Source organism: Labeo rohita, chromosome 2 (assembly GCF_022985175.1).
Source record: "Labeo rohita strain BAU-BD-2019 chromosome 2, IGBB_LRoh.1.0, whole genome shotgun sequence".
Lineage (NCBI taxonomy): Eukaryota > Metazoa > Chordata > Actinopteri > Cypriniformes > Cyprinidae > Labeo > Labeo rohita.
Genome location: NC_066870.1, coordinates 20399052 through 20419926, shown reverse-complemented (window position 1 = coordinate 20419926; position 20875 = coordinate 20399052). Strand labels below are relative to the sequence as shown.

The 20875-nt window shown below is 36.4% G+C and overlaps 2 protein-coding genes across 12 annotated transcripts in view; one reads left to right on the top strand and one right to left on the bottom strand.

The window, feature by feature from the left end:
- Positions 1 to 997: 997 nt before the first annotated feature.
- Positions 998 to 5820, top strand: shhb (sonic hedgehog signaling molecule b). Of its 2 annotated transcripts, none has more exons than XM_051126045.1 (3): positions 998 to 1734; positions 3330 to 3591; positions 4595 to 5820. In XM_051126045.1, exons 1-3 carry the CDS (start codon positions 1426 to 1428, stop codon positions 5272 to 5274), a joined length of 1251 nt encoding a protein of 416 aa, XP_050982002.1. In that variant the 5' UTR covers positions 998 to 1425; the 3' UTR covers positions 5275 to 5820. The 2 variants fall into 2 exon arrangements, with proteins under 2 accessions (XP_050982002.1, XP_050981996.1); XM_051126039.1 differs by having other exon boundaries at positions 998 to 1749.
- Positions 5821 to 10225: 4405 nt separating this feature from the next.
- Positions 10226 to 20875, bottom strand: part of rbm33b (RNA binding motif protein 33b) — a 37490-nt gene continuing 26840 nt past the window's right edge. For all 10 annotated transcript variants that reach the window (XM_051096418.1, XM_051096393.1, XM_051096384.1 and 7 more), the window contains 3 exons: positions 16610 to 16792; positions 10579 to 10613; positions 10226 to 10456 (listed from right to left, as the gene is read on the bottom strand). In XM_051096418.1, the coding sequence (XP_050952375.1) occupies positions 10378 to 10456; positions 10579 to 10613; positions 16610 to 16792 (297 nt within the window). In that variant the 3' untranslated portion in view covers positions 10226 to 10377. The remainder of the gene's footprint in view (positions 10457 to 10578; positions 10614 to 16609; positions 16793 to 20875) is intronic.

The window sequence follows — 20875 nt, the reverse complement described above, 5'->3', positions numbered from 1 at the left end:
GAACAGTAAGATTTTAATGTTTTTTATGGAGTTTCTTCTGCTCACCAAGCCTGCATTTATTTAATCTAAAGTACAGAAAAAAAAAGTATTTTTACTATTTAAAATAACTGTTTTCTGTTTCAATATATTTTAAAATGTAATTTATTTCTGTGATTTAAAAACTGAATTTTAGCCTCATTACTCCAGTCACATGATCCTTCAGAAATCATTCTAATAATCTGATTTATGATGTTGAAAACAGCTGAGTGGATTTTTTTTTTTCAGGTTTCTTTGATGAATAGGAAGTTCAGAAGAAATCTTTTGTAACATTATAAAAGTCTTTATAATCACTTTTGATCAATTTAAAGCATCCTTGCTAAATAAAAGTATCAATTTTCATAATTTGTTTCCCCCAAAAAATAAACAATTTTTTTTACTGACTCCAAGCTTTTGAATGGTATAGTGTATAATGTTACATTTTTTTTTTTTTTAATTTCAGATAAATGCTGATCTAATCTTTCTACTCATCAAAGAATCCTGAAAAAATGCACTTGATTCTAAATATTGATAATAACAATAAAAATGTTTCTTAAAGAGCAAATCAGTATATTAATCAGCAAATCAGCTGATTTCTGAAGGATCATGTGACACTGAAGACTGGAGTAATGATACTGAAAATGTAGTTTTGAACAGGAATAAATTAGATTTTAAAATATATTCATATAGAAAACATTTTAAATAGTAAAAATATTTTAGAATTGAACTGTTTTTGCTGTACTTTGGATCAAATAAATGTAGGCTTGGAGAGCAGAAGAGACTTCTGAAACATTAAAAAACATTAAAAATCATTTGACTGGTATTGTACGTATCTGTTGAAAAGGGTAAACTAAAACCATTTATAGGGCTGATCTGAAATAATGCAATTCTGCTATACCACATATTTTTGTTTCTTTAGAATATCGTTTTCATAACCATTCTGCTTATTTGAAACTGCTTCTGATAATCGTACCTGCTCGTATATTTTCCATTCCTACGAAAGCCAGTAAACTCGCGTTTACCATGGCAACGTGAGAATACGTTTGTGTCATTTCTGCAGAAATGAGGGGAGGTATGGAGACCGTCTTTGCTTGGATGGCATCATAGTTGGACGGCACTCCGTCGAGTCAATAGACTCCCTCCCCCTGCCATAGATTTGCTCTGTAATTCATATGGGTAGACTGCCTCTACTCATAAGCGTCTGACCCTACCTCCCGTCAAACTAAGTCGCTCTTTCGTCTCCCACTTAGCTGTGACAGCCAGCCTCCAATGTGCTCAGTCAGTGGCTATCGAGAGCGGTCGTTATTGCACCTGCTTCGGTAGTGGTCGTTGGGTAGCATCCATCCGGTACGCGCGAGAAGACCCTGTGAGAGACTAAACTTTAAAGATCCGAAGCGATCATTTAACGTCATGGACGTAAGGCTGCATCTGAAGCAAATTGCTTTTCTGTGTTTTATCAGCCTGCTTCTGACGCCTTGTGGATTAGCCTGTGGTCCTGGTAGAGGTTATGGAAAACGAAGACACCCAAAGAAATTAACCCCGCTGGCTTACAAGCAATTCATTCCCAACGTTGCCGAGAAAACGCTTGGGGCCAGCGGCAAATACGAAGGCAAAATCACAAGGAATTCAGAGAGATTTAAAGAGCTGATTCCGAATTATAATCCCGATATCATCTTTAAAGACGAGGAAAACACTAACGCTGACAGACTGATGACCAAGGTATGGACCCCATGCGTGCGTAATTGCCCAGACTTACACTGCTTTTAATGGATGCTTATTTTTGCTGTAAAAGGTTTTCGAGTTTCCTATGATTGTTGGTAAATTGACAATAATGAAAAAAGAGTGAGGCTGCGTTATAGGTACATTAGATCAGTATGTTGATTTCTGGTTTCTTTAACGCGCCAGCACAGAACATAGATTTTTTTTTAATAACTAGAAAATATAAGTTTTCATTGCAACTCCAATAGAATCTCATATTGGACAAAGCTGTAAAAACGTGTGACGGAACATTTATATAGGTTTCCGGGCACTTTGGTGACATTGACAGTGCGCGGTAACTTTAACTGTTGGAAAACTGTTGGAACTGCAGTTCACGTATGACATTTTTATCAAACACCTGAGCTATAGTGATATTCTTATCAGACAGACCTTTTTAGTTTCTCCAATAATCATAACATTCCGTTTAATTTAAATCAAAATTACCACTGAGTGCTCATTCGAATTTTATATCTCTGTCATTAGTGCAAAATTGGCACTGTTGCGTAATTTAGTGTTAGTGGTTTAAAGCATGTGCTGAGCATAAGTTTTTCTGTTCTGCAAACAGAACTTTGACAGTTAATAACATAATTAAATACACGAAACAGCCCGCCTCCAGACATCGTAAGCATTGCGTAATATATTTTTTTCTGGTGTGCCCTATTAATTAATACGCTTCCTGAAGATCACATCTGCGTTTCTTTATATGAACAGATCTCATGACCTGCTTTTATTGTGTACTTAATGGAAAATGTGGGTCACAAGTGATTTTTGCCACTGATTTTGCGCGTCTAGTACTGGATATGACCGGCTCCCGTGGTGAGCGCGTTTATTCCAATCAGCTGCTCGACTGCTTTCTCTAATCACGGTGCTTTAAGAGAATTATTTGAAGCCAGACAACAGTGTAATATGAGACACGTTTCCCTCTCAATGTCTAGCACCAAATTAAGCAACTAGCCCTTGTACAATAAAATAATAGCACATGTTCACAGCGCCATAAAATACACCGACATTTAATTAAAGCAACATCAGCAGTTAAGCGAATCATTGGTGGGAACGTCTCTGTAATTGATTGCTGCCGCACAGGCTGAGAGAAAGAACTTGAATTTTCAGCTCTATTTACTCCTCTCGGTTATCGATCGGTAGGTCTGGAGTCTGCGCTCTTGACCTATGGCAACAAACGATTTCCCCAGCGCACACATCTTTTACGCACAAACTCAGTGAACTTTAGTGATGTAGAGGCTGCGGCTATAACACCGTGTTGTTATATTGCGATAGACTCAATCTGCTTCTCAAATGATGACATCGATAGTCTTTATGGGAAGCTTATATTTAGCATTATGCAAGCGTGTTTAAAAAACAGAAACACTATGAACGTCACTTCAACAATCGTTTGCTGATGCAGATTCTCAAACTTCTGAAATTACTTGGAGAGGAGGACCGACAGACCTTTTACGCATGCCTTATTTTAAAAAATCTGAACGTTCAGTAATCTTCCACACTTTAAAAGGAAGATCTGTGTTGTAAATACTGACAACCTGTCTCTTTCACTCCTTCAGCGATGTAAGGACAAGTTAAATTCGTTGGCGATATCCGTCATGAACCAGTGGCCGGGTGTGAAACTGCGCGTCACCGAAGGCTGGGATGAGGATGGTCACCATTTCGAAGAATCTTTACACTACGAGGGACGGGCGGTGGACATAACTACCTCAGACAGGGATAAAAGCAAGTATGGGATGCTATCTAGACTTGCAGTGGAGGCAGGATTCGACTGGGTCTATTACGAATCCAAAGCCCATATACACTGCTCTGTCAAAGCAGGTGAGCGCAATGTTATCACTATAACGGCTTAAAGCTCTATTTATGGGTTAATGTGCATTATTTGAGAAGCATCCAAGAAAATAAGCAAAAAGCTTACATTGTAAAAAGATTGGCCTACTGAGGGGTTTCAGGTTGCCAAATTGGAGAACCTCTTGGCACCTCACTCATCCTGTCAAGAAAATTCCTATTTCAGGTGCCTCAAAACGTTTTTTTTTTGACAGTCTTTAGTAGTGCTGGGCAACGATTAATCGCATCTAAAATAACATGCACACATGCATGAATATATTTAAGACAAATATGTTATGTATACATATTAAATATGTTTATATATAATATCAATTACATGAATATAAATCTATACATGTAAATATTTTCAATATATATACTGTATGTGTGTGTCTTTATCTATACATAATAAATATACACAGTACACAAACATATATAACAAACAAAAACTTCTATTTTGAATGTGATTAATCGTGATTAATCGTTGCCCGGCACTACTTTAGAGTTATTTTGGGATCTTATGGCAACACTTCAAATGGTGCTATCAAGTGGATAATTTGTGGATATGAAAAAAGGGAAAAGAGCTATTGTTAACACTCTAAGAAATGAAAGCTTTTCTAACCAAAAGCAGCTGGTATTGAAATAACTGAAATCTAATGAAATACCATTACAAGAAGAGTTAAATGCATTAAATATGTGCGCCAGTTGGCACGTTGGGATCTCTGCACCTGTGCAAACAGCTAAACAAAACTAAAGGGATCAGGGAAAAGCGAAGTCTGTAGGCTCAATTTAAATGACAATGTCTGATCAGTTTGTGTTAATTCAGGAGCCAGAATGGCCAGACAAGCGTTTCACCACTTGCTTCTTTACAGTCTCTACACGAGTTTGGCTCATTTCCATGTCAGCACCATCATGTCAAAACCTGTGTCAATGCATCGATTTTTTGCAGAGTGCTTTATAAACGTCCGCCTAAGTCGTCTATCTGTTTTTATCTCAGAAAATTCAGTCGCTGCTAAATCCGGGGGATGCTTTCCCGGATCTGGTACGGTGACACTCGCAGACGGGAGGAGGAAACCCGTCAAAGATCTTAAAGTGGGCGACCGGGTGTTAGCTGCGGACGAGGAGGGAAATGTCTTATTAAGCGACTTCATTATGTTCATGGACCACGATCCGACAACGAAAAGGCAGTTCATCGTCATCGAGACGTCAGAGCCTTTCACAAAGCTCACCCTCACAGCCGCGCATCTCGTCTTCGTTGGAAACGCCTCAGCTAGTTCTGGTATAACAGCGACATTTGCCAGCAACGTGAAGCTTGGAGATACGGTTTTAGTGTCGGAGGGTACGAGCAAGACCCTCAAGAGCGTTACAGTGAAGAGGATTTACACTGAAGAACACGAGGGCTCTTACGCGCCAGTCACCGCTCATGGAACCATAATAGTGGATCAGGTGCTGGCTTCGTGTTACGCGGTTATTGAGAGCCACAAATGGGCACACTGGGCTTTCGCACCGGTCAGGTTAAGTCACAAGCTGATGACGTGGCTTTCCCCGGCTCGTGATTCAAACGTCACTTTTCAGGAGGACGGCATCCACTGGTACTCAAATATGCTGTTTCACATCGGCTCTTGGCTGCTGGACAGAGACGCTTTCCATCCACTCGGGATTTCACACTTAAGTTGAGACTGCAGCTACACTATGGGCATCAGACTCAAATGTATCTTTATTTTCTGTAAGAAAAGCCTTAAAGTGTTCATTGAATAATTTATTTGTATTGGATCATCTGTCTCTGGAAACGTACACACCGATTCAAGCATGATGTGACTGACCGATTTTGTGAAACCTACAAGAAATTATACGAAATAAGAGAAAGCAGTGAATTTACAGGGCTGTACAGTGTGCAACCGACTGTTCTATTTTATTGGATAAGCATAGGATGGCGCTCAAAAATTATATTTTTATACACAGATTTGTATATTAGATTTTTGACGGATCTAAAAGTATTTCCAGAATCATATTTCGTTATTTGAAATAGTGCAAAGTACGGAAGCGTGTTAAGTTTATTATTTAAACAGTTGCGATGTATCAACGAACTGTTCATGTCATTATGTCGACTATGTCAAGTGTCATTGTTTTGACCACTGTTTCAGCGTTTGTGTATTCACTACACTAACACTTTTTGTTTAAATGTACATTTCTTGACAAAAGTACTCAAAATAAATTCATGGTACGCAGTGTGCAAATTATTCGATGACTTTCAGGAGTCGAGTTTTAACGGAAATTTAAAGGAAAGATTTTATTTTATTTTATTTTTTTTACATGTAATACGCAGCATACATATTTAATAAAATGGTAATTAAAGACAGTACTTTCCATAAATTGCGTATTTTATACGTTTTAAAAACCGTAAAGACAATTTTAAAGTTGGACTAGAATTAGCAACAGCATAACTAGTAAAAATATGACCCTGCACCACAAAACCAGTCATAGGGGTCAATTTTTTAATTTTTTACATCTGAAAGCTGAATGCATAAGCTTTCCATTGATGTACGGTTTGTTAGGATAGGACCATTTTTGGCCGAGATACAACTATTTGAAAATGTGGAGTCCGAGGGTGCAAAAAAAAAAAAAATCAACATATTGAGAAAATCGCCTTTAAAGTTGACCAAATGAAGTTCTTAGCTAGTTTTAATATATTTACGGTTGAAAATGTGAAACATATCTTCAAGGAACATGATCTCCTAATGATTTTTGTCATGAAAGAAAAATCGATCATTTTGACCCATACAATGGCTATTACACTGAATATATAAAAAAAGCTATTGCTAAATGTCTATTCAAAAATTGAAACCCTGATCACCAGTTTCAAATAATTTGCATTCCCGTTCCGATGCTTTATAGTACACAATATCCTACATTAGATAGCACAACAAAATATGCCTTTTATTCTTGATAATGCTTTTAATGTCTATTATACTTGATGATGCTATTTTAATATCTACAGTAAGAGTATCTGCCAGCTGATGTAGTGCGACATCTACTGGCTCTTTATGGCTCTGTCACACTGTGTGCTCCACACAGCTTTTTTTTTTTTTTTTTTTTTTTTTCCTAAAATCCAATAGAAACAGAAAAAGATCATCCTTAGGTTTAAAATGCCCATGTTTCAATCTTTTTTAATTTTTAAATCCAACATCCTGTCAACATGAAGTATAACTACATTAAATATTTACTCAATCACTATATGAAAAGCAGCTTGGTAATTAAAAATTAGATTGGTAGCTAAAATAAAAACAGAACCCGGTGCATTACAAGCATAAAGAAGTTAATTAAAATGTTCCTATGTAACCTTTGACATGATTATTAGTGCATTCCCATGGCAGTTGGCCTGACAGATGTTAGGGGAGCACCGAATATAAAAATCAATAATTTTATAGTTTCCCGGTAGTCAAGCCCAACGTGATTCCTGAAAGACCCGAACAGTCTGTTTCATGTAGAAAATAGCCACTAAAAGGTCTTGTAAAGAAAAAAACACCAGAGTTTTAACTGCAAGTATTGGCGCAGTACTAAAAGGAATGGAAATGATGATTCAAAGACCATTCAAGTCATTCTACAAGAGCTTATGTAAAGACGTGGAAAGGCTCATTGACATAAAGCTCTAACATAATTGAAAGCAACGAAGCTCAACTTTGGCACAAGTTCAAGCAGTGACTAGCTCAAAAACACTGCCCACCTGAGTCAGTTAATCCATCAGACTTCAATCAGACACCAGGCACAAAACCTGCGATGAATGATGCAGACAGGTTGGGAGATACACTGGTATGCTGATCTTTTTCCCCCTCAACATTTTAGTCAAACACAACATTGGTTGCTGGTGGGGAGGGGGACTCAAATTGCTTAATGAGAAAAGTAAGTAACATTTAAAGAGTGTTGCGACAAGGATTGAAATTCCACTCACATTCGGCTTTTGAGGAGGGAGCGGTGTTGACTCTGTGTGGTTGAGACTTGCTGGAAGACACAAAAGGAGCTGCGTGGAGACAGAGGGATGACCTTGGGCCCGGCCCAGGTACAAAAGCACTGCTAAAGGAACATTCCAGGGGACCAGGAAAACAAACTAGCCCCTAATCCTCTCTCTATCCCACAGTCTGCCGGATTAGAGCAGGGCCACTCTCTGCAAATGTTGACATTCCCTAACACAAGACGTTAGCGTCTTGGAAAATATTTCAGAATGAAACGTCTGTTGCAAGCAAAAGACGAAGCACAATAGACGAGGCGCTCTTGTTGTATCTAAGAAGCAGTGAACCACATACTCTTTCAGTGGTCTGTGTGATTCGAGATGGAAGGTATTCGTCTTTTTTGGGGGGGGAGTTAAATCGACATCTCCATCAGTGGTTGAAATCAACTGTTTGAATTGGTTAAAAATGGTGAATTATTAAATCATCTAAGACATAGGATTAAACATGAATTCACAGCAATCAATGAATAATACACAGAACACACAGCTCATGAAACATGACTATTAAAAATCAAAACTAAAATTTAAATTGTGAAATAAAAAAATACAATAAAATACAGCCCAATTTATTAATTAACTGAAAAGGATCCCGCAAATTGGCCACTAGATGGTGCTGGACATCTGCATGAATAAAACCATGTAGCCTAGGCAGACTTTTGTCAGATAGATGAGGGAAACATTTGATATTTGAAGTCAGTCAGTAAGTGCTTGTGTCAAATGCAGTTTACCTAATAATGTTGGGGGAATATGATTAGTCACTCCTGAAATAAAATGTCCTGATAATTTACTCACCCGTATGTCATCCAAGATGTTCATAGCTTTTTTTCTTCAGTCGAAAAGAAATTAAGGTTTTTGAGGAAAACATTCCAGGATTTTTCTCTATATAGTGGACTTCAATGGGGATCAGCAGGTTGAAGGTCTAAACTGCAGTTTCAATGCAGCTTCAAAGGGTTCTACATGATCCCATTCTAGGAATAAGGGTCTTATCTAGCAAAACAATTGGTGATTTTCTGAAAAAAAAAAAATTAAAATGTATATACTTTTTAACCACAAATGCTCATCTCACACTAGCTCCTATAGTCTACGACTTAACGCATTACATAGTCACATCGGAAAGGTCACCCGTGATGTAGGCGGAAGTACCGATGCCCTTTACAAAAGGTAAAACTGTTGTACGATACAATGATGTTGTACGATTTTGAAGTTGAAGGAGAAAATTACATGGACACACATCACAGAGCTAGTGCAACATGAGCATTGTTGTTTAAAACGAATATATATTTGTATTTTTTTTTGTTCTAGAAAATGACTAATCGTTTTGCTAGATAAGACTTTTATTTTTTGGATGATCACTAAATGGAGAAAAATCCTGGAATGTTTTCCTCAAAAACCTTCTTTTTTTCGACTGAAAATCTTGGATGATGTAGGGGTAAGTAAATTATCAGAAAATTTAAATTTAGGCGTGAACGTTCCCTAAAAACATAAATCTGTCATTATGTACTCACCCAAGTTGTTCCAAGCCCAAGCCTGTATGAATTTCTTTCGTCACAAACACACACACACAAAAGATATTTTGAAGAATATGGGTAAGTAAACATTTGATGGTCCCTACCGACTTCCATAGAATTTTTCCTACTATTGAAGTCAATGGGGACTAACAAATATTTAGTTGCCCACACTCTTCAAAATATCTTCTTTTATGTTCAGCAGAAGAAAGAAATTCTTAAAGGTTTGAAACTACCTGAGGGTAAATATTGACAGAATTCTTTTATTTTTTGTGTGAACTATAACTTTAATGCTTATTAAAGGAGTAGTTCACTTCCAGAACAAAAATTTACAAATAATTTACTCACCCACTTGTCATTCAAGATCTCCATGTCTCTTTTTCTTCAGTCGTAAAGAAATTATGTTTTTTGAGGAAAACATTTCAGGATTTCCCTCCATATAGTGGACTTCTATGGTGCCCGCGAGTTTGAACTTCCAAAATGCAGTTTAAATGCAGCTTTAAAGAGCTCTAAATTAGAAGGGACTTATCTAGTGAAACGACTGGTTATTTTCTAAAGAAAATGAAAATTTATATACTTTTTAACCTCTTGTCTAGCTCTGTGTGAACTCTTTGTATTCCGGTTTAATACAGTTAGGGTATGTCAAAAAAATCCTGTCTCATTTTCTCCTCCAACTTCAAAATCGCCTAACTGTTATGAGCCGGAATACACAGAGTTCACGTAGAGCTAGACAAGATGAGCATTTGAGGTTAAAAAGTATATAAATTATCATTTTTTAAAGAAAGACATGAGCATATTTGATGACAAGTGGTTGAGTAAACTAACTGTATTTTTTTGTTCCGCAAGTGAATTTCTCCTTTAAAACACTACCGGCAGTTTCTAACAGGCTATTATCATCACCTTTTTGTTTTTATAACCCATTTTTATCTGCACATTCCACAGACACAAAACTTTTGTGAAAAGCATTTATGGGGAATAATATATCTTTAGGAGTAACTGTATAAAAGTGACTCAAAATAAAGTGTCAACATATCAAAGATCAAAAAAAAACTGAAGTGTTTCTTGCTAAATAACATGAACAACCAAGCAGGACCATGCAAGTAGAGTAGGTATTTAATGGAAACCAAGGTGCAAAATGCAAACAGCTGCCAAACCACTGTCTTCAACAATCACAAAAAAGGCAAATATTGCATCATAACAAAAATCTTGCCAAACCTGTGAGAACACTGACAATTTTCTACTCAGCATAGGGCTTGATCTCCAAGAAACTCAGTGGTTCAATCTTACTATGAAGCTGACATTGGTTTGAGCAGGAACAGACTCTGTTCTCGGGCCGGAACTGAAGGGTCTATAATAGCCGAGACAAAAGGGAAAAAACAGAGCTTAAGCATCATGCTATACGGTACCAAATACCACATAAACAAATATGAATAAACCAGGAACATGCTGGGAACGTTGGCGTCTACTTACATGAAAGCACTGCGTTGGTTTCCCCCGACAGCCACCTGTGTCAAAAGAAGGTTATAAAGGTCAGATCAAAGGTATGACCCCTGAGGGACACTCATTAAAAAGTAATGATGCCGGGCTGGTGCCCATTATCACGTTCCAGTAGCGTTCTCGGTCCATTTTTATAGGGTGACAGTGGGCCTGCTGGCTGTCAGGGTCAGTGGTGTTTCTGTAATGCTTGTGACATCATAAAACCGCCAGCTCATTAGAGGCCACTGAGAAGCAATGTTGCATGTAATAGCCGCTCGCTTTAACATTCCAGGTAGCTGTTTGGTCACTGCAGGACGCTGTGGGTGGCATAGATCCTAACGTTTAACAAATACTTGGAAATGACTTTTGTGTAGATCCCATCCTGTCACCACGGATGTTGCTAAATGAATCACACGCTGATTGTTTCATTGATCGCATCTACAGTGAATTGAACCAAGTGAAAGCTAAAAACAAAGGCTACTCCAAAACCCAAAACATAGGAGAAAAAGTTTGAAAAGTTTAAGGTCAATAAAAAAAAAAATCCATAAGAAATGAATAATTTTATTCAGCAAGGATCCATTAAATTGATCAAAAAAGAGATTTATAATAAATGCTAATGCTGAATTCTAATTTCTAATAATCCAAGAATCCTGACAAAAATGTATTACTTGAGCACTAAATAAGCATATTAAAATGATTTCTGAAAAATCATGTGACACTGAAAAGTGAACATTCAGCTTGGCCATCCCAGGAACAAATTACAAAATATATTTTAATCAATATATTATTAAAATGTATTAAACTAGAAAAGTTATTTTAATCTGTAATATTTAACAATATTTCTGTTTTTACAGAATTTTTGATCAAATAGACTTTAAAAAATAATTTCTTACTGAAGTTTGTGTATGAATTATACTACTTACTATATATAGACACCAATTTAAACCACATATTAGATATTACTCTTTGATTAGAGTGAAAGTTATTAAAATGTCTTTAACATACACTGCCGTTCAAAAGTTTGGGATCAGTCAGATTTTTGAAAATATTTTTTCCAAGAAGTCTCTTGTGCTCATCAAAGTTCCATTTATTTGATCAAAATTACAGTTATAAGTAATATTTAAAAATATTATTACACATAACAGTTTTCTATTTTAATATACTTTAAAATACAATTTATTTCTGTGATGGAAATAATTACTTCAGTATCACACGATCCTTCAGAATTCATTCTAATATGCTGATTTATTATCAGTGTTGGAAATAGCTGTGATGCTTAATTTTTTTTGGAACTTGTGATATTTTTTTTGTGATTCTTTAATGAATAAAAAGTTAAAAAGAACTGCATTTATTCAAAATAGAAATCTTTTCTAACAATGTCTTTACTATCACTTTTTATCAATTTAACATAAATAATAAATAATATAATATAATGTATAAAAAGTATTAATTTCTTGAAAAAAAAAAAAAAAGTAATGACCCCAAACTTTGAACTGTAGTTTAAATTTTTACAAATAAATAAATGTTTTTCATCAAAGAATCCTGAAAAAAGTATCATAGGTTCCAAAAGAAGAAAAAAAAAAAAATTCAGCAGCGCAACTGTTTCCAACATTGATAATGATTTCTGAAGGATCATGTGACACTGAAGACTGGAGTAATGATGCATTACAGGAATAAATAGTATAATAAAAGGTAATAACGATAACGATAATAAAAGTATATTAAAATTGAAAACCACTCATTTAAACTGCAATAATATTTCTTTCTTCTTTTCTGTCAATCTTCAAACTTCTTTTCAAACTTCTCTTTGACCAGGTTCAAACCTGACATTATGAAAATGTCTTAATTAGTTGTTTTAAATTAATCCATCAAATATCTACATGCATTCAATTTAAAAACTTTATGGCATAGCAAAACTGTCATTCAGCCTTACCTAGAGCTCAACAAGTCAACAAAGGCTGCCCTCTAGTGGACCTTAATAAAATGATAACATTATGCCTTTATATCTCACCAAGGCTATTCCACTCACAAAATGATGAGGCAAGTGAAAAGGGTAAAGGGTAAAGTACACAAATCCCAGTAATAATATGATTAACATCTTATGCAACAATAACGCAATGATAATAAGTGATAACGTAATTTCTACTTTTATTTCATAATCTTTGTTATGTTTTCAATGAATTAAATGAACATTAGCCAATTAGTATATCAGCTAACCGAATATAATGCACTGTGACAGCTACAGGAAAAAAGGCAAACTGTTTAATCTGGAAGAATGAAAACACACCCACTCACACACACTGAGCAAAACACATAAAAAACCTGTGATTCAGATGACTGCCGTGCAAGCGTTGCTCAAGGCAATGCTATGATGCCTCTGTGTCAGCGAGTGAACAATCACCTCTCACTCTCTGTGCAGTAATGCACGACATGACAGCCGAACGCCTCTCAACCCCGTCAAGCCTTTAGATCGGCGCACACCAGGGATAGAGTCATACTGTGCAGACAGGCACATCAACAGACCAGGCAACAGCAGGTGATTGGCTGCAGTCAGGATGGGGAACTATGGGGAATACTTCATCCTCAGAGCTTCCTACTTCCTGCTCAGCCATCTGAGAGGATTGTGCATTACAAGTAATTACATATCAATGCCAAAAATGCACTCTGTGGCATGCTCTCAAAACAGATAAAGTAGACGTCAGTAATGAAAACTAGAAGAGAAGATGCCACATACTGTTAGGTCAAATGTATTACTGTTTCTGTCCCTGTCTCTCTGTTTCACATTAATCTCACTTGTGGCCACATGTCTCACCTCTTCTACCTCTTTCCTTACCTGTCTTTCTTACTGTTTTTGTGTTGCTGTAACTCAGTTAATTATTATTCATTCAATAGATAATAATTCAAATGATGGGTGCAAAGTAAGGCAAGGAAAAAAAGAAAAAAAACATGTCAGTAACATTAAAATTAACTTTATCAACATAGGTATCATGAATCAACAATGAACATCAATTTTTAATAGCGTTTTTAAAACGATACGGGTAGGATTTCAGAGTGGAGTGCCACAAGGATCTGTTTTAGGCCCTCTGCTATTTTCAATATACAGTCAATTTATATATTTAAATGGGGAATAATTTCAATTAATGCCAGTAAAGTATGGAGTGCCACAAGAATCTGTCTTAGGCCCTCTCCTATTTTCAATATACATGTTGTCCCTTATTCATTTAATAGTTAATAATTCAAATAATGGGTGCAAATTAAAGCAAAGAAAAAAAGCATGGCAGTAACACTAAAGTTAATTTCATCAACATAGGTATCATGAACCAATAAAGAAAATCAATTTTTAATGCCAGTAAAGTACAAAGTGCCACAAGGATCTGTCTTAGGCCCTCTGCTTTTTTATATACAATATACAGTTGAGGTCAAGTTTACATACACCTTGCAGAATCTGTAAATTTCTAATTATTTTACCAAATAAGAACAATCATACACAATGCATGTTATTTTTATTCAGTACTGACCTGAAAAATATATTTTATGTAAAAACATTAACATATAGTCCTCAAGTTACATTTACCCTGATCTTCAAATCCAAATTAAAGTGCAAATTAAAGCAAGGTGGGAAAAAGCATATCAGTAACATTAGGTTAAAGGTTAACTTCAACATAGGTATCATGAACCAATAATGAACATCATTTTTTAACAGCATTTATGAAACTATACAGGTATTCAATGCCAAAAAATAGTACACAAATTCTCTTTGATTACAATTTGCATCTAGATGGATGTACTGTTACTTTCTCTACAACTAAAAACTTGGGTGTTATATTAAAAAGCAACTTGTCTTTTGAAAATCATATTTCACATGTTACAAAAACAGCATTCTTCCATTTTAAGCTGCTTTGCAATGATTTGTATAATGAAAAGCGGTATACAAATAAACATGATTTGAAATGAATTGTAAAAATCTATTTAATATTTTAAATAATTAATTTATTATTTACATTTATTTAATTCATATTTTATTTATTTATTTATTTTTACATTTGTAATTTTTTTTTATTTTAATATTATATTAAAACTGTATAATGTACACTACTGTTTAAAAGTTGGGGGACAGTAAGATTTTGTTTCTTTAAATCAATTAACCATTAGAGACTTTTTATCTTACTGAAATCCTATTATGTTACTAAACTACTGTACAAATCCACTGAACACACGGACTGTACTTCTATCCCTCACAGCCTTGTTTTCATTTCTGTCAAATAATTATACATGGCGACTGCCCTGACTAATGCCTAATGTTAACAAACTAAACCTAAAGTTCAATAACATAAACAAATATAGAGGAAAGAGCATTTACTGTACATCCAGCAGCCATACTGTACTTTTGATGACATCGTCGGAACCATTTTAGAAGCTACTTCAACCAATGAGAAACGGAAGATGCTTCCAAGGAGACAAACACCAAAGGCAGAAGAATGCAGCTGCCAATCTTATGAAACTGCCTGCCCATTTAAGATAGTTTTATTTGAAACGTCTGCACCAGGACAGCGTGTCATTAACCGCACTAACTTTCACAAAGGGGTTAAGCTGTTTCACAGTAAATTGCACTGATCGTATCAGCTTTCCAGGGTGAGTAGACGGGCATGACAGTGAGTGGTGGAGTTGGGAGGGGAGCGGGGATTTGACCTACCTGAATGGGTCTTACTGACATCAGCAGGTTTTTCAGATGGACCCCAGTGGTTGATGAAGAAAGCCCTTCAACTGACACCAGGTCTGCAGCCTTGCCCATTCTCTCCCCCCTCTGCCTGCTCTACTGCTCGTCTGTTTGCCTGGCACCAAGTGGGCACTGCCCATCTGGCCCTCTCTGACTATACCTCGCCCCTGAACAACAACCTGCAGCGAGCGCCAGGCGCACGCCGAGACGGCCAATTTAGTTTGCCCTTCTGGCGTCTGCTGATGTTTCAATACGGACGAGATGCCGCAATGTTTTTTTTGACTCTATTGACTAACAAAAGAATAGACCTTTTTGAGGGTGGACACCATATTTAATTTTACGCTAATAGAAATTACGCTGTAGGCGACAGACATACAGTCTGGTCAATGGATCTTACAGATCTTAGTCAGGGTAGAATTCTATGCTGATGAAAACAAGTTGGGAGGGACAGATTTACAGTCTTTATAAGCCTAATAATGCCTAATAAAAAAAGCTCTTTTGTTAGCTGAACATCTGTCAAAGAGACAGTTCACCCAAAAATTAATTACTCACCCTCATGTCGTTCCAAACCTGTAAGACCTTTGTTCATCTTCAGAACACAAATTAAGATATTTTTGATGAAATCCAAGAGTTTTCTGATCCTGCATAAACAGCTTTGCAACTGACACGTTTAAGGCCCAGAAAGGTAGTAAGGACATCATTAAAATAGTCCATGTGACATCAGTGGTTCAAACGTAATTTTATGAAGCTATAAGAATACTTTTTGTGCTCAAAGAAAACAAAAATAACGACTTTATTCAACAATTTCATCTCTTCCGTGTCAGTCTTCAGACACATGTTTACAAGAGTACATGAGGGTGAGTAATAAATGACAAAATTAGCATTTTTGGGTGAACTATCCCTTTAACAGTATAATCCATGAACATACAATCCAAAAAAACCTTCATTGCAATCAAAATAAATATGGCAACTACCCAGACCAAAGATGTGGTCACATTTACCATTCCTCTCCAAAACTGTGTGGGTGAAACACAGTAATTTCAATAAGAAGTTTCACATTAGGGTAAAAAAGTTCCCCAAGCAGATCTCTCTCATGTTGGTCATATATAATGCATTGAAAATGTAGCTTTTTTGCCCATGAAATATCAGTGAAATGTAGTTGATGTGAGGTTTAAAAGCCCAGACATGCGATTAACAAGTTCCATAAGCATACTGAACAGAAATATAGACAATACGTTATAAGGATTAAAGAATAAAGTGTAGCACACGCCCATGTTTACAATATGATGAGGACAGAGACAAATTTACCTCATCCTGGGGCTTGTTTGGGCCGGATCCCCTTCCCTGTTTGGGACACTTTAACTTGAGACTGTGTTGCAGAAATGAAGGTGGAGATGAATCAGGCATTTTGAAGGTGACAATTCTGGGCTTCGTTTCAGTCACTGCGTTAGGCTGTACACTCAACTGTGGTGTGAGATCACAACTCGCACTCTGTAGCAAAAACAAACAACAACATAATAAAACAGGAATGTTAAAAAAAGGGAAAGGAACAGTTATAACTGTTATAAATAGTTCACTTCCGAAAACAAATATTTCCAGATAATTTACTCAGCCCTGTGACACCCAAGACTATGTCATCTTTTTTTTTTTCCGTCGAAAAGAAATTAGGGTTTTTGAGGAAAACATCACAGGATGTTTCTCCATATAGTGGACTTCAATGGTGGCCAACAGGCTGAAGGCAGCTTTCAGTGCAGCTTCAAAAGGCTCTACATGATTTCAGCCTTATCATATAAGGGCCTTATCTATCTAACGTCATTTTCCAAAAAAAAATTATGTATATACACATTTTTTAACAACAAATGATCGTCTTGTACTAGCTCAACTTCACACATTACGTAGTCACAAGTGACTTAGGCGGAAGTAACGACCCAGTGTTACCCATTTAAGTTTTTTAAAAAAAAATTATTTTGCCCTTTTTCTTTTTTTATTATGCCCTTTAATATTATAGGACAGCATAGATATGACAGAAAGCAAAGTGAGGGAAAGAGAGGGGGTGGGGTCAGGAAAGGTCCTTGCAGAGATAGTGCAAGATGAGCATTTGTGGTTAAAAAGTACACAATTTATTTATTTTTTTTAGAAAATTACTGATCGTTTCGCCAGACAACGTCTGGGATCGTGTAGCTGTTTTAAAACTGCAATTTGGATCTTCAACCCATTGGCCACCACTGAAGTCCACTATATGGAGAAACATCCTGGAATGTTTTCCTCAAAAACGTAATGTCTTTTCGACTGAAGAAAGAAAGACATAAACATCTTGGATGACATGGGAAGGTGAGTAAATTATCAGTATATTTTTATTCTGGAAGTGAACTGACCTTTTAAGTCTTGATTCATTTTTATAGTACGGAAAAAAATATTATGGAAATCAATGGCTTCCAGCAACTGTTTGGTTACCCAAGTTTTCCAAAATATCTTCTTTAGTGTTCAGGTTTGGACAACATAGGGATGAGTAAATTATGACAGAATTTTCACTATCCCTTTAATCTTTTCCCCTCTTATTAAGTTCTTTACCATCACCGGATTGACTTGAGCTCTCAGAGTATTTTTAGCTCACTTCCATGTGTCTTCCTGACCTTCCCATACTGCATCTACCTTCCTGTTGTCCTGCCGAGAGTGTCCCACCTCCCACCTCAGAGCTTAATGAGCATAAACAAATCAGGAGTCCCCGTGACTCGCTCTGCTTCGAGTTCCGCACCTCTCCCGGCTGGCTGGGCCTCAATGTCACACCTGACCACTACACTGCTGTGAAAGCAGTGGGCATCCCCAGGCCTACAGTCAAAACAACTGGCCTACAGTGATGTACAACAATGGCACTCCCACAGACTATGTTATGATGTTAGACAACATCACAACATTTCCTGCAGGAGAACAGACCTGAACATAATTGATTTTTCCCACATGGTCTATGGGACAGTGTGTGCTGCATATATTAGAATTAGGGTTGTCAACACATTATCTTAAAGGAATAGTTCACCTAAAAATGAAAATTCTGTCATTAATTACTCATCCTCATGTCGTTCCAAACCAGTAAGACCATTCATCTTCAGAACACAAATTAAGATATTTTTGATTAAATCCGAGAGCTTTCTGACCATGCATAGACAGCAACCCAACTGACACGATAAATAATCCATGTGACCTCAGTGGTTTAACCGCAATGTTATGAAGCTATGAGAATACTTTTTGTGTGCAAAAAGAAAACAAAAAGACTTTATTCAAAGTTCCGAAGGTGAATGAATGTCTTACGAGTTTGGAACAACATGAGGGTGAGTAAATAATGAAAGAATTTTCATGTTGTGGTGTTTAATGCAAAAGAGTTTAAGTATGTCAGCGCCACCAAATGGTGTGTAACTGCAACAGCTGCATGTGAATCTATAAAAATGCATACTTTCTAAGCAAAATCTTCACTTTACATTCATTTAGCTGCTTTGAGTTGGATGAATTCACAGATGAAACCACTTTTGAGCAAACTCAAGGCATTTAGTAGTTATCCAAGTATGAAGCTCCATTGTATGGAGGTTTAAATCCAAATTGGTTTACTGCTCTGAATACACCTGTTTTGATGCATTAAGTGTGAATACATCTTAAACCATATAAACGTCCCAAGGACATCCCAAATCCAAGCAGCACGATCTGATGCAGCGAAACAGTGCTATCTGTATTCCGCTGCTCTCAGCGCAGTGTAAAGTGATTAATCCCCCTCCATAGAAATCACAGCCCTCCATTACACCAATCACACACTAAGCAGTATTATCCCAGGGTGACAACACTTGACAAATTCCCCGCTCGCCCTCACTCCTGCTTTGTGTTCCCTGTTGGCACGCCTGCTATTATTCCTGATGAAAAATTAATTTTCCTTATCTGTGGCTAAGCTCTTCAATCCAAATCCGCCATACTAGCAACTCTCTATTTACAGGTATTAAGAGAATGCACCCCCACACACACACACATATTCCTGCCTGCAAACACACACCAAAGATTAATTGCACGTCTTCAGGGGGTGACATCCAATTCTGAACACCTGAAAGATACTTGATACTTGAGAGAGGGAGAGAGATAACATTGTCAGCGCGGATGAGACTGACAGCGGAACAATGTCCCTGGGTAGCATCTTGCTGATCTGTCTTTCAGCAGGCCCGCACCACTCTGTCAAATGCAACCTCATCGATTCGGCTGTCTGCAGACATTTCTCCGCAAAGACACCCCCCCACCACCACCACAACCTCTATTAAGACTGACACCCTGTTATCTTCATCGGCCCGCAAAACTCGCGTTGCCTCTCATCTCAGGACGGGTTATGGAAAGGCAGCGGCTTCACCGGAAAGACAGAGATGAAAGAAGAACACTGTGGAATGATGGAATTCATATATGGGGGTGAATTATGGGCTTGTTTTGAAAGGAGAAATTACAGAAGGGAAATCTTCTACCTCTATGCTCAATCTTGTGCATATTGTTCCCACATGAATACAATAATATTTGGACATACAATCTATATAGTGGGAACAGCACCAAAAGGAAATATGTCAGAGCTATCTATTGTTTGTTTGACCAATAGAAGAGCAATAAAGTGAATATTTCAACATTTAATTTAACATTACATATTAATATAATTTCATGTATTAATTCAGTTTGGCAATCACATATGTGATCCTGGACCACAAAACCAGTCATAAGTTGCACAGGTATATTTGTGGCAATAGCCAACAATACATTGTACGGGTCAAAATTACAGATTTTTTTTTTTAAATGCCAAAAATCATTAGGATATTAAGTAAAGATCATGTTCCATTAATATATTTTGTAAATTTCCTACCATGAATATATCAAAACTTGATTTTTGATTAGTAATATGCATTGCTAAGAACTTCATTTGGACAACTTTAAAGGCGATTTTCTCAATATTGTGATTTTTTTGCACCCTCAGATTTTCAAATAGTTGTATCTCAGACAAACATTGTCCTATCCTAACAAACCATACATCGATGGAAAGCTTCCAGCAATGGAAACACAATTTGTTGAGTCAACTTAAAATAATGTGTTACCCTGCTGCGTTAAGACTGCGTTAAGTTCAATCAACTCAAATAAGTTTAGTCAACTTGAAATGTTAAGTTGTACTAAGTGACAAGTTAGATATTTGAGTTGACTAAACTAAAAATTTGGTTTGTTTTGCCTTACAATTTTAAGTTGAATTAACTCAAATATCTAAGTTGTCACTTAGTAAAACTTAATATTTCAAGTTGACTAAACCTTTTTTGGGTTGACTGAACTTAAAATTTTAAAGCAGCGGGGTAACATTATTTTAAGTTGACTCAACAAATTGTTTTTTATAGTGCAATTATGTTTACATTATATAAATGCATGATACATAGCAATATAATCAAAATAATAATTATACTAATAATATTAATACTATGCATTATGAATATTTTATTACACTTTATATAATAAGAATATATAATTATTATTATCATTAAGACATTTATAATGCATGTTATAGTCTAATGCTTAATTACT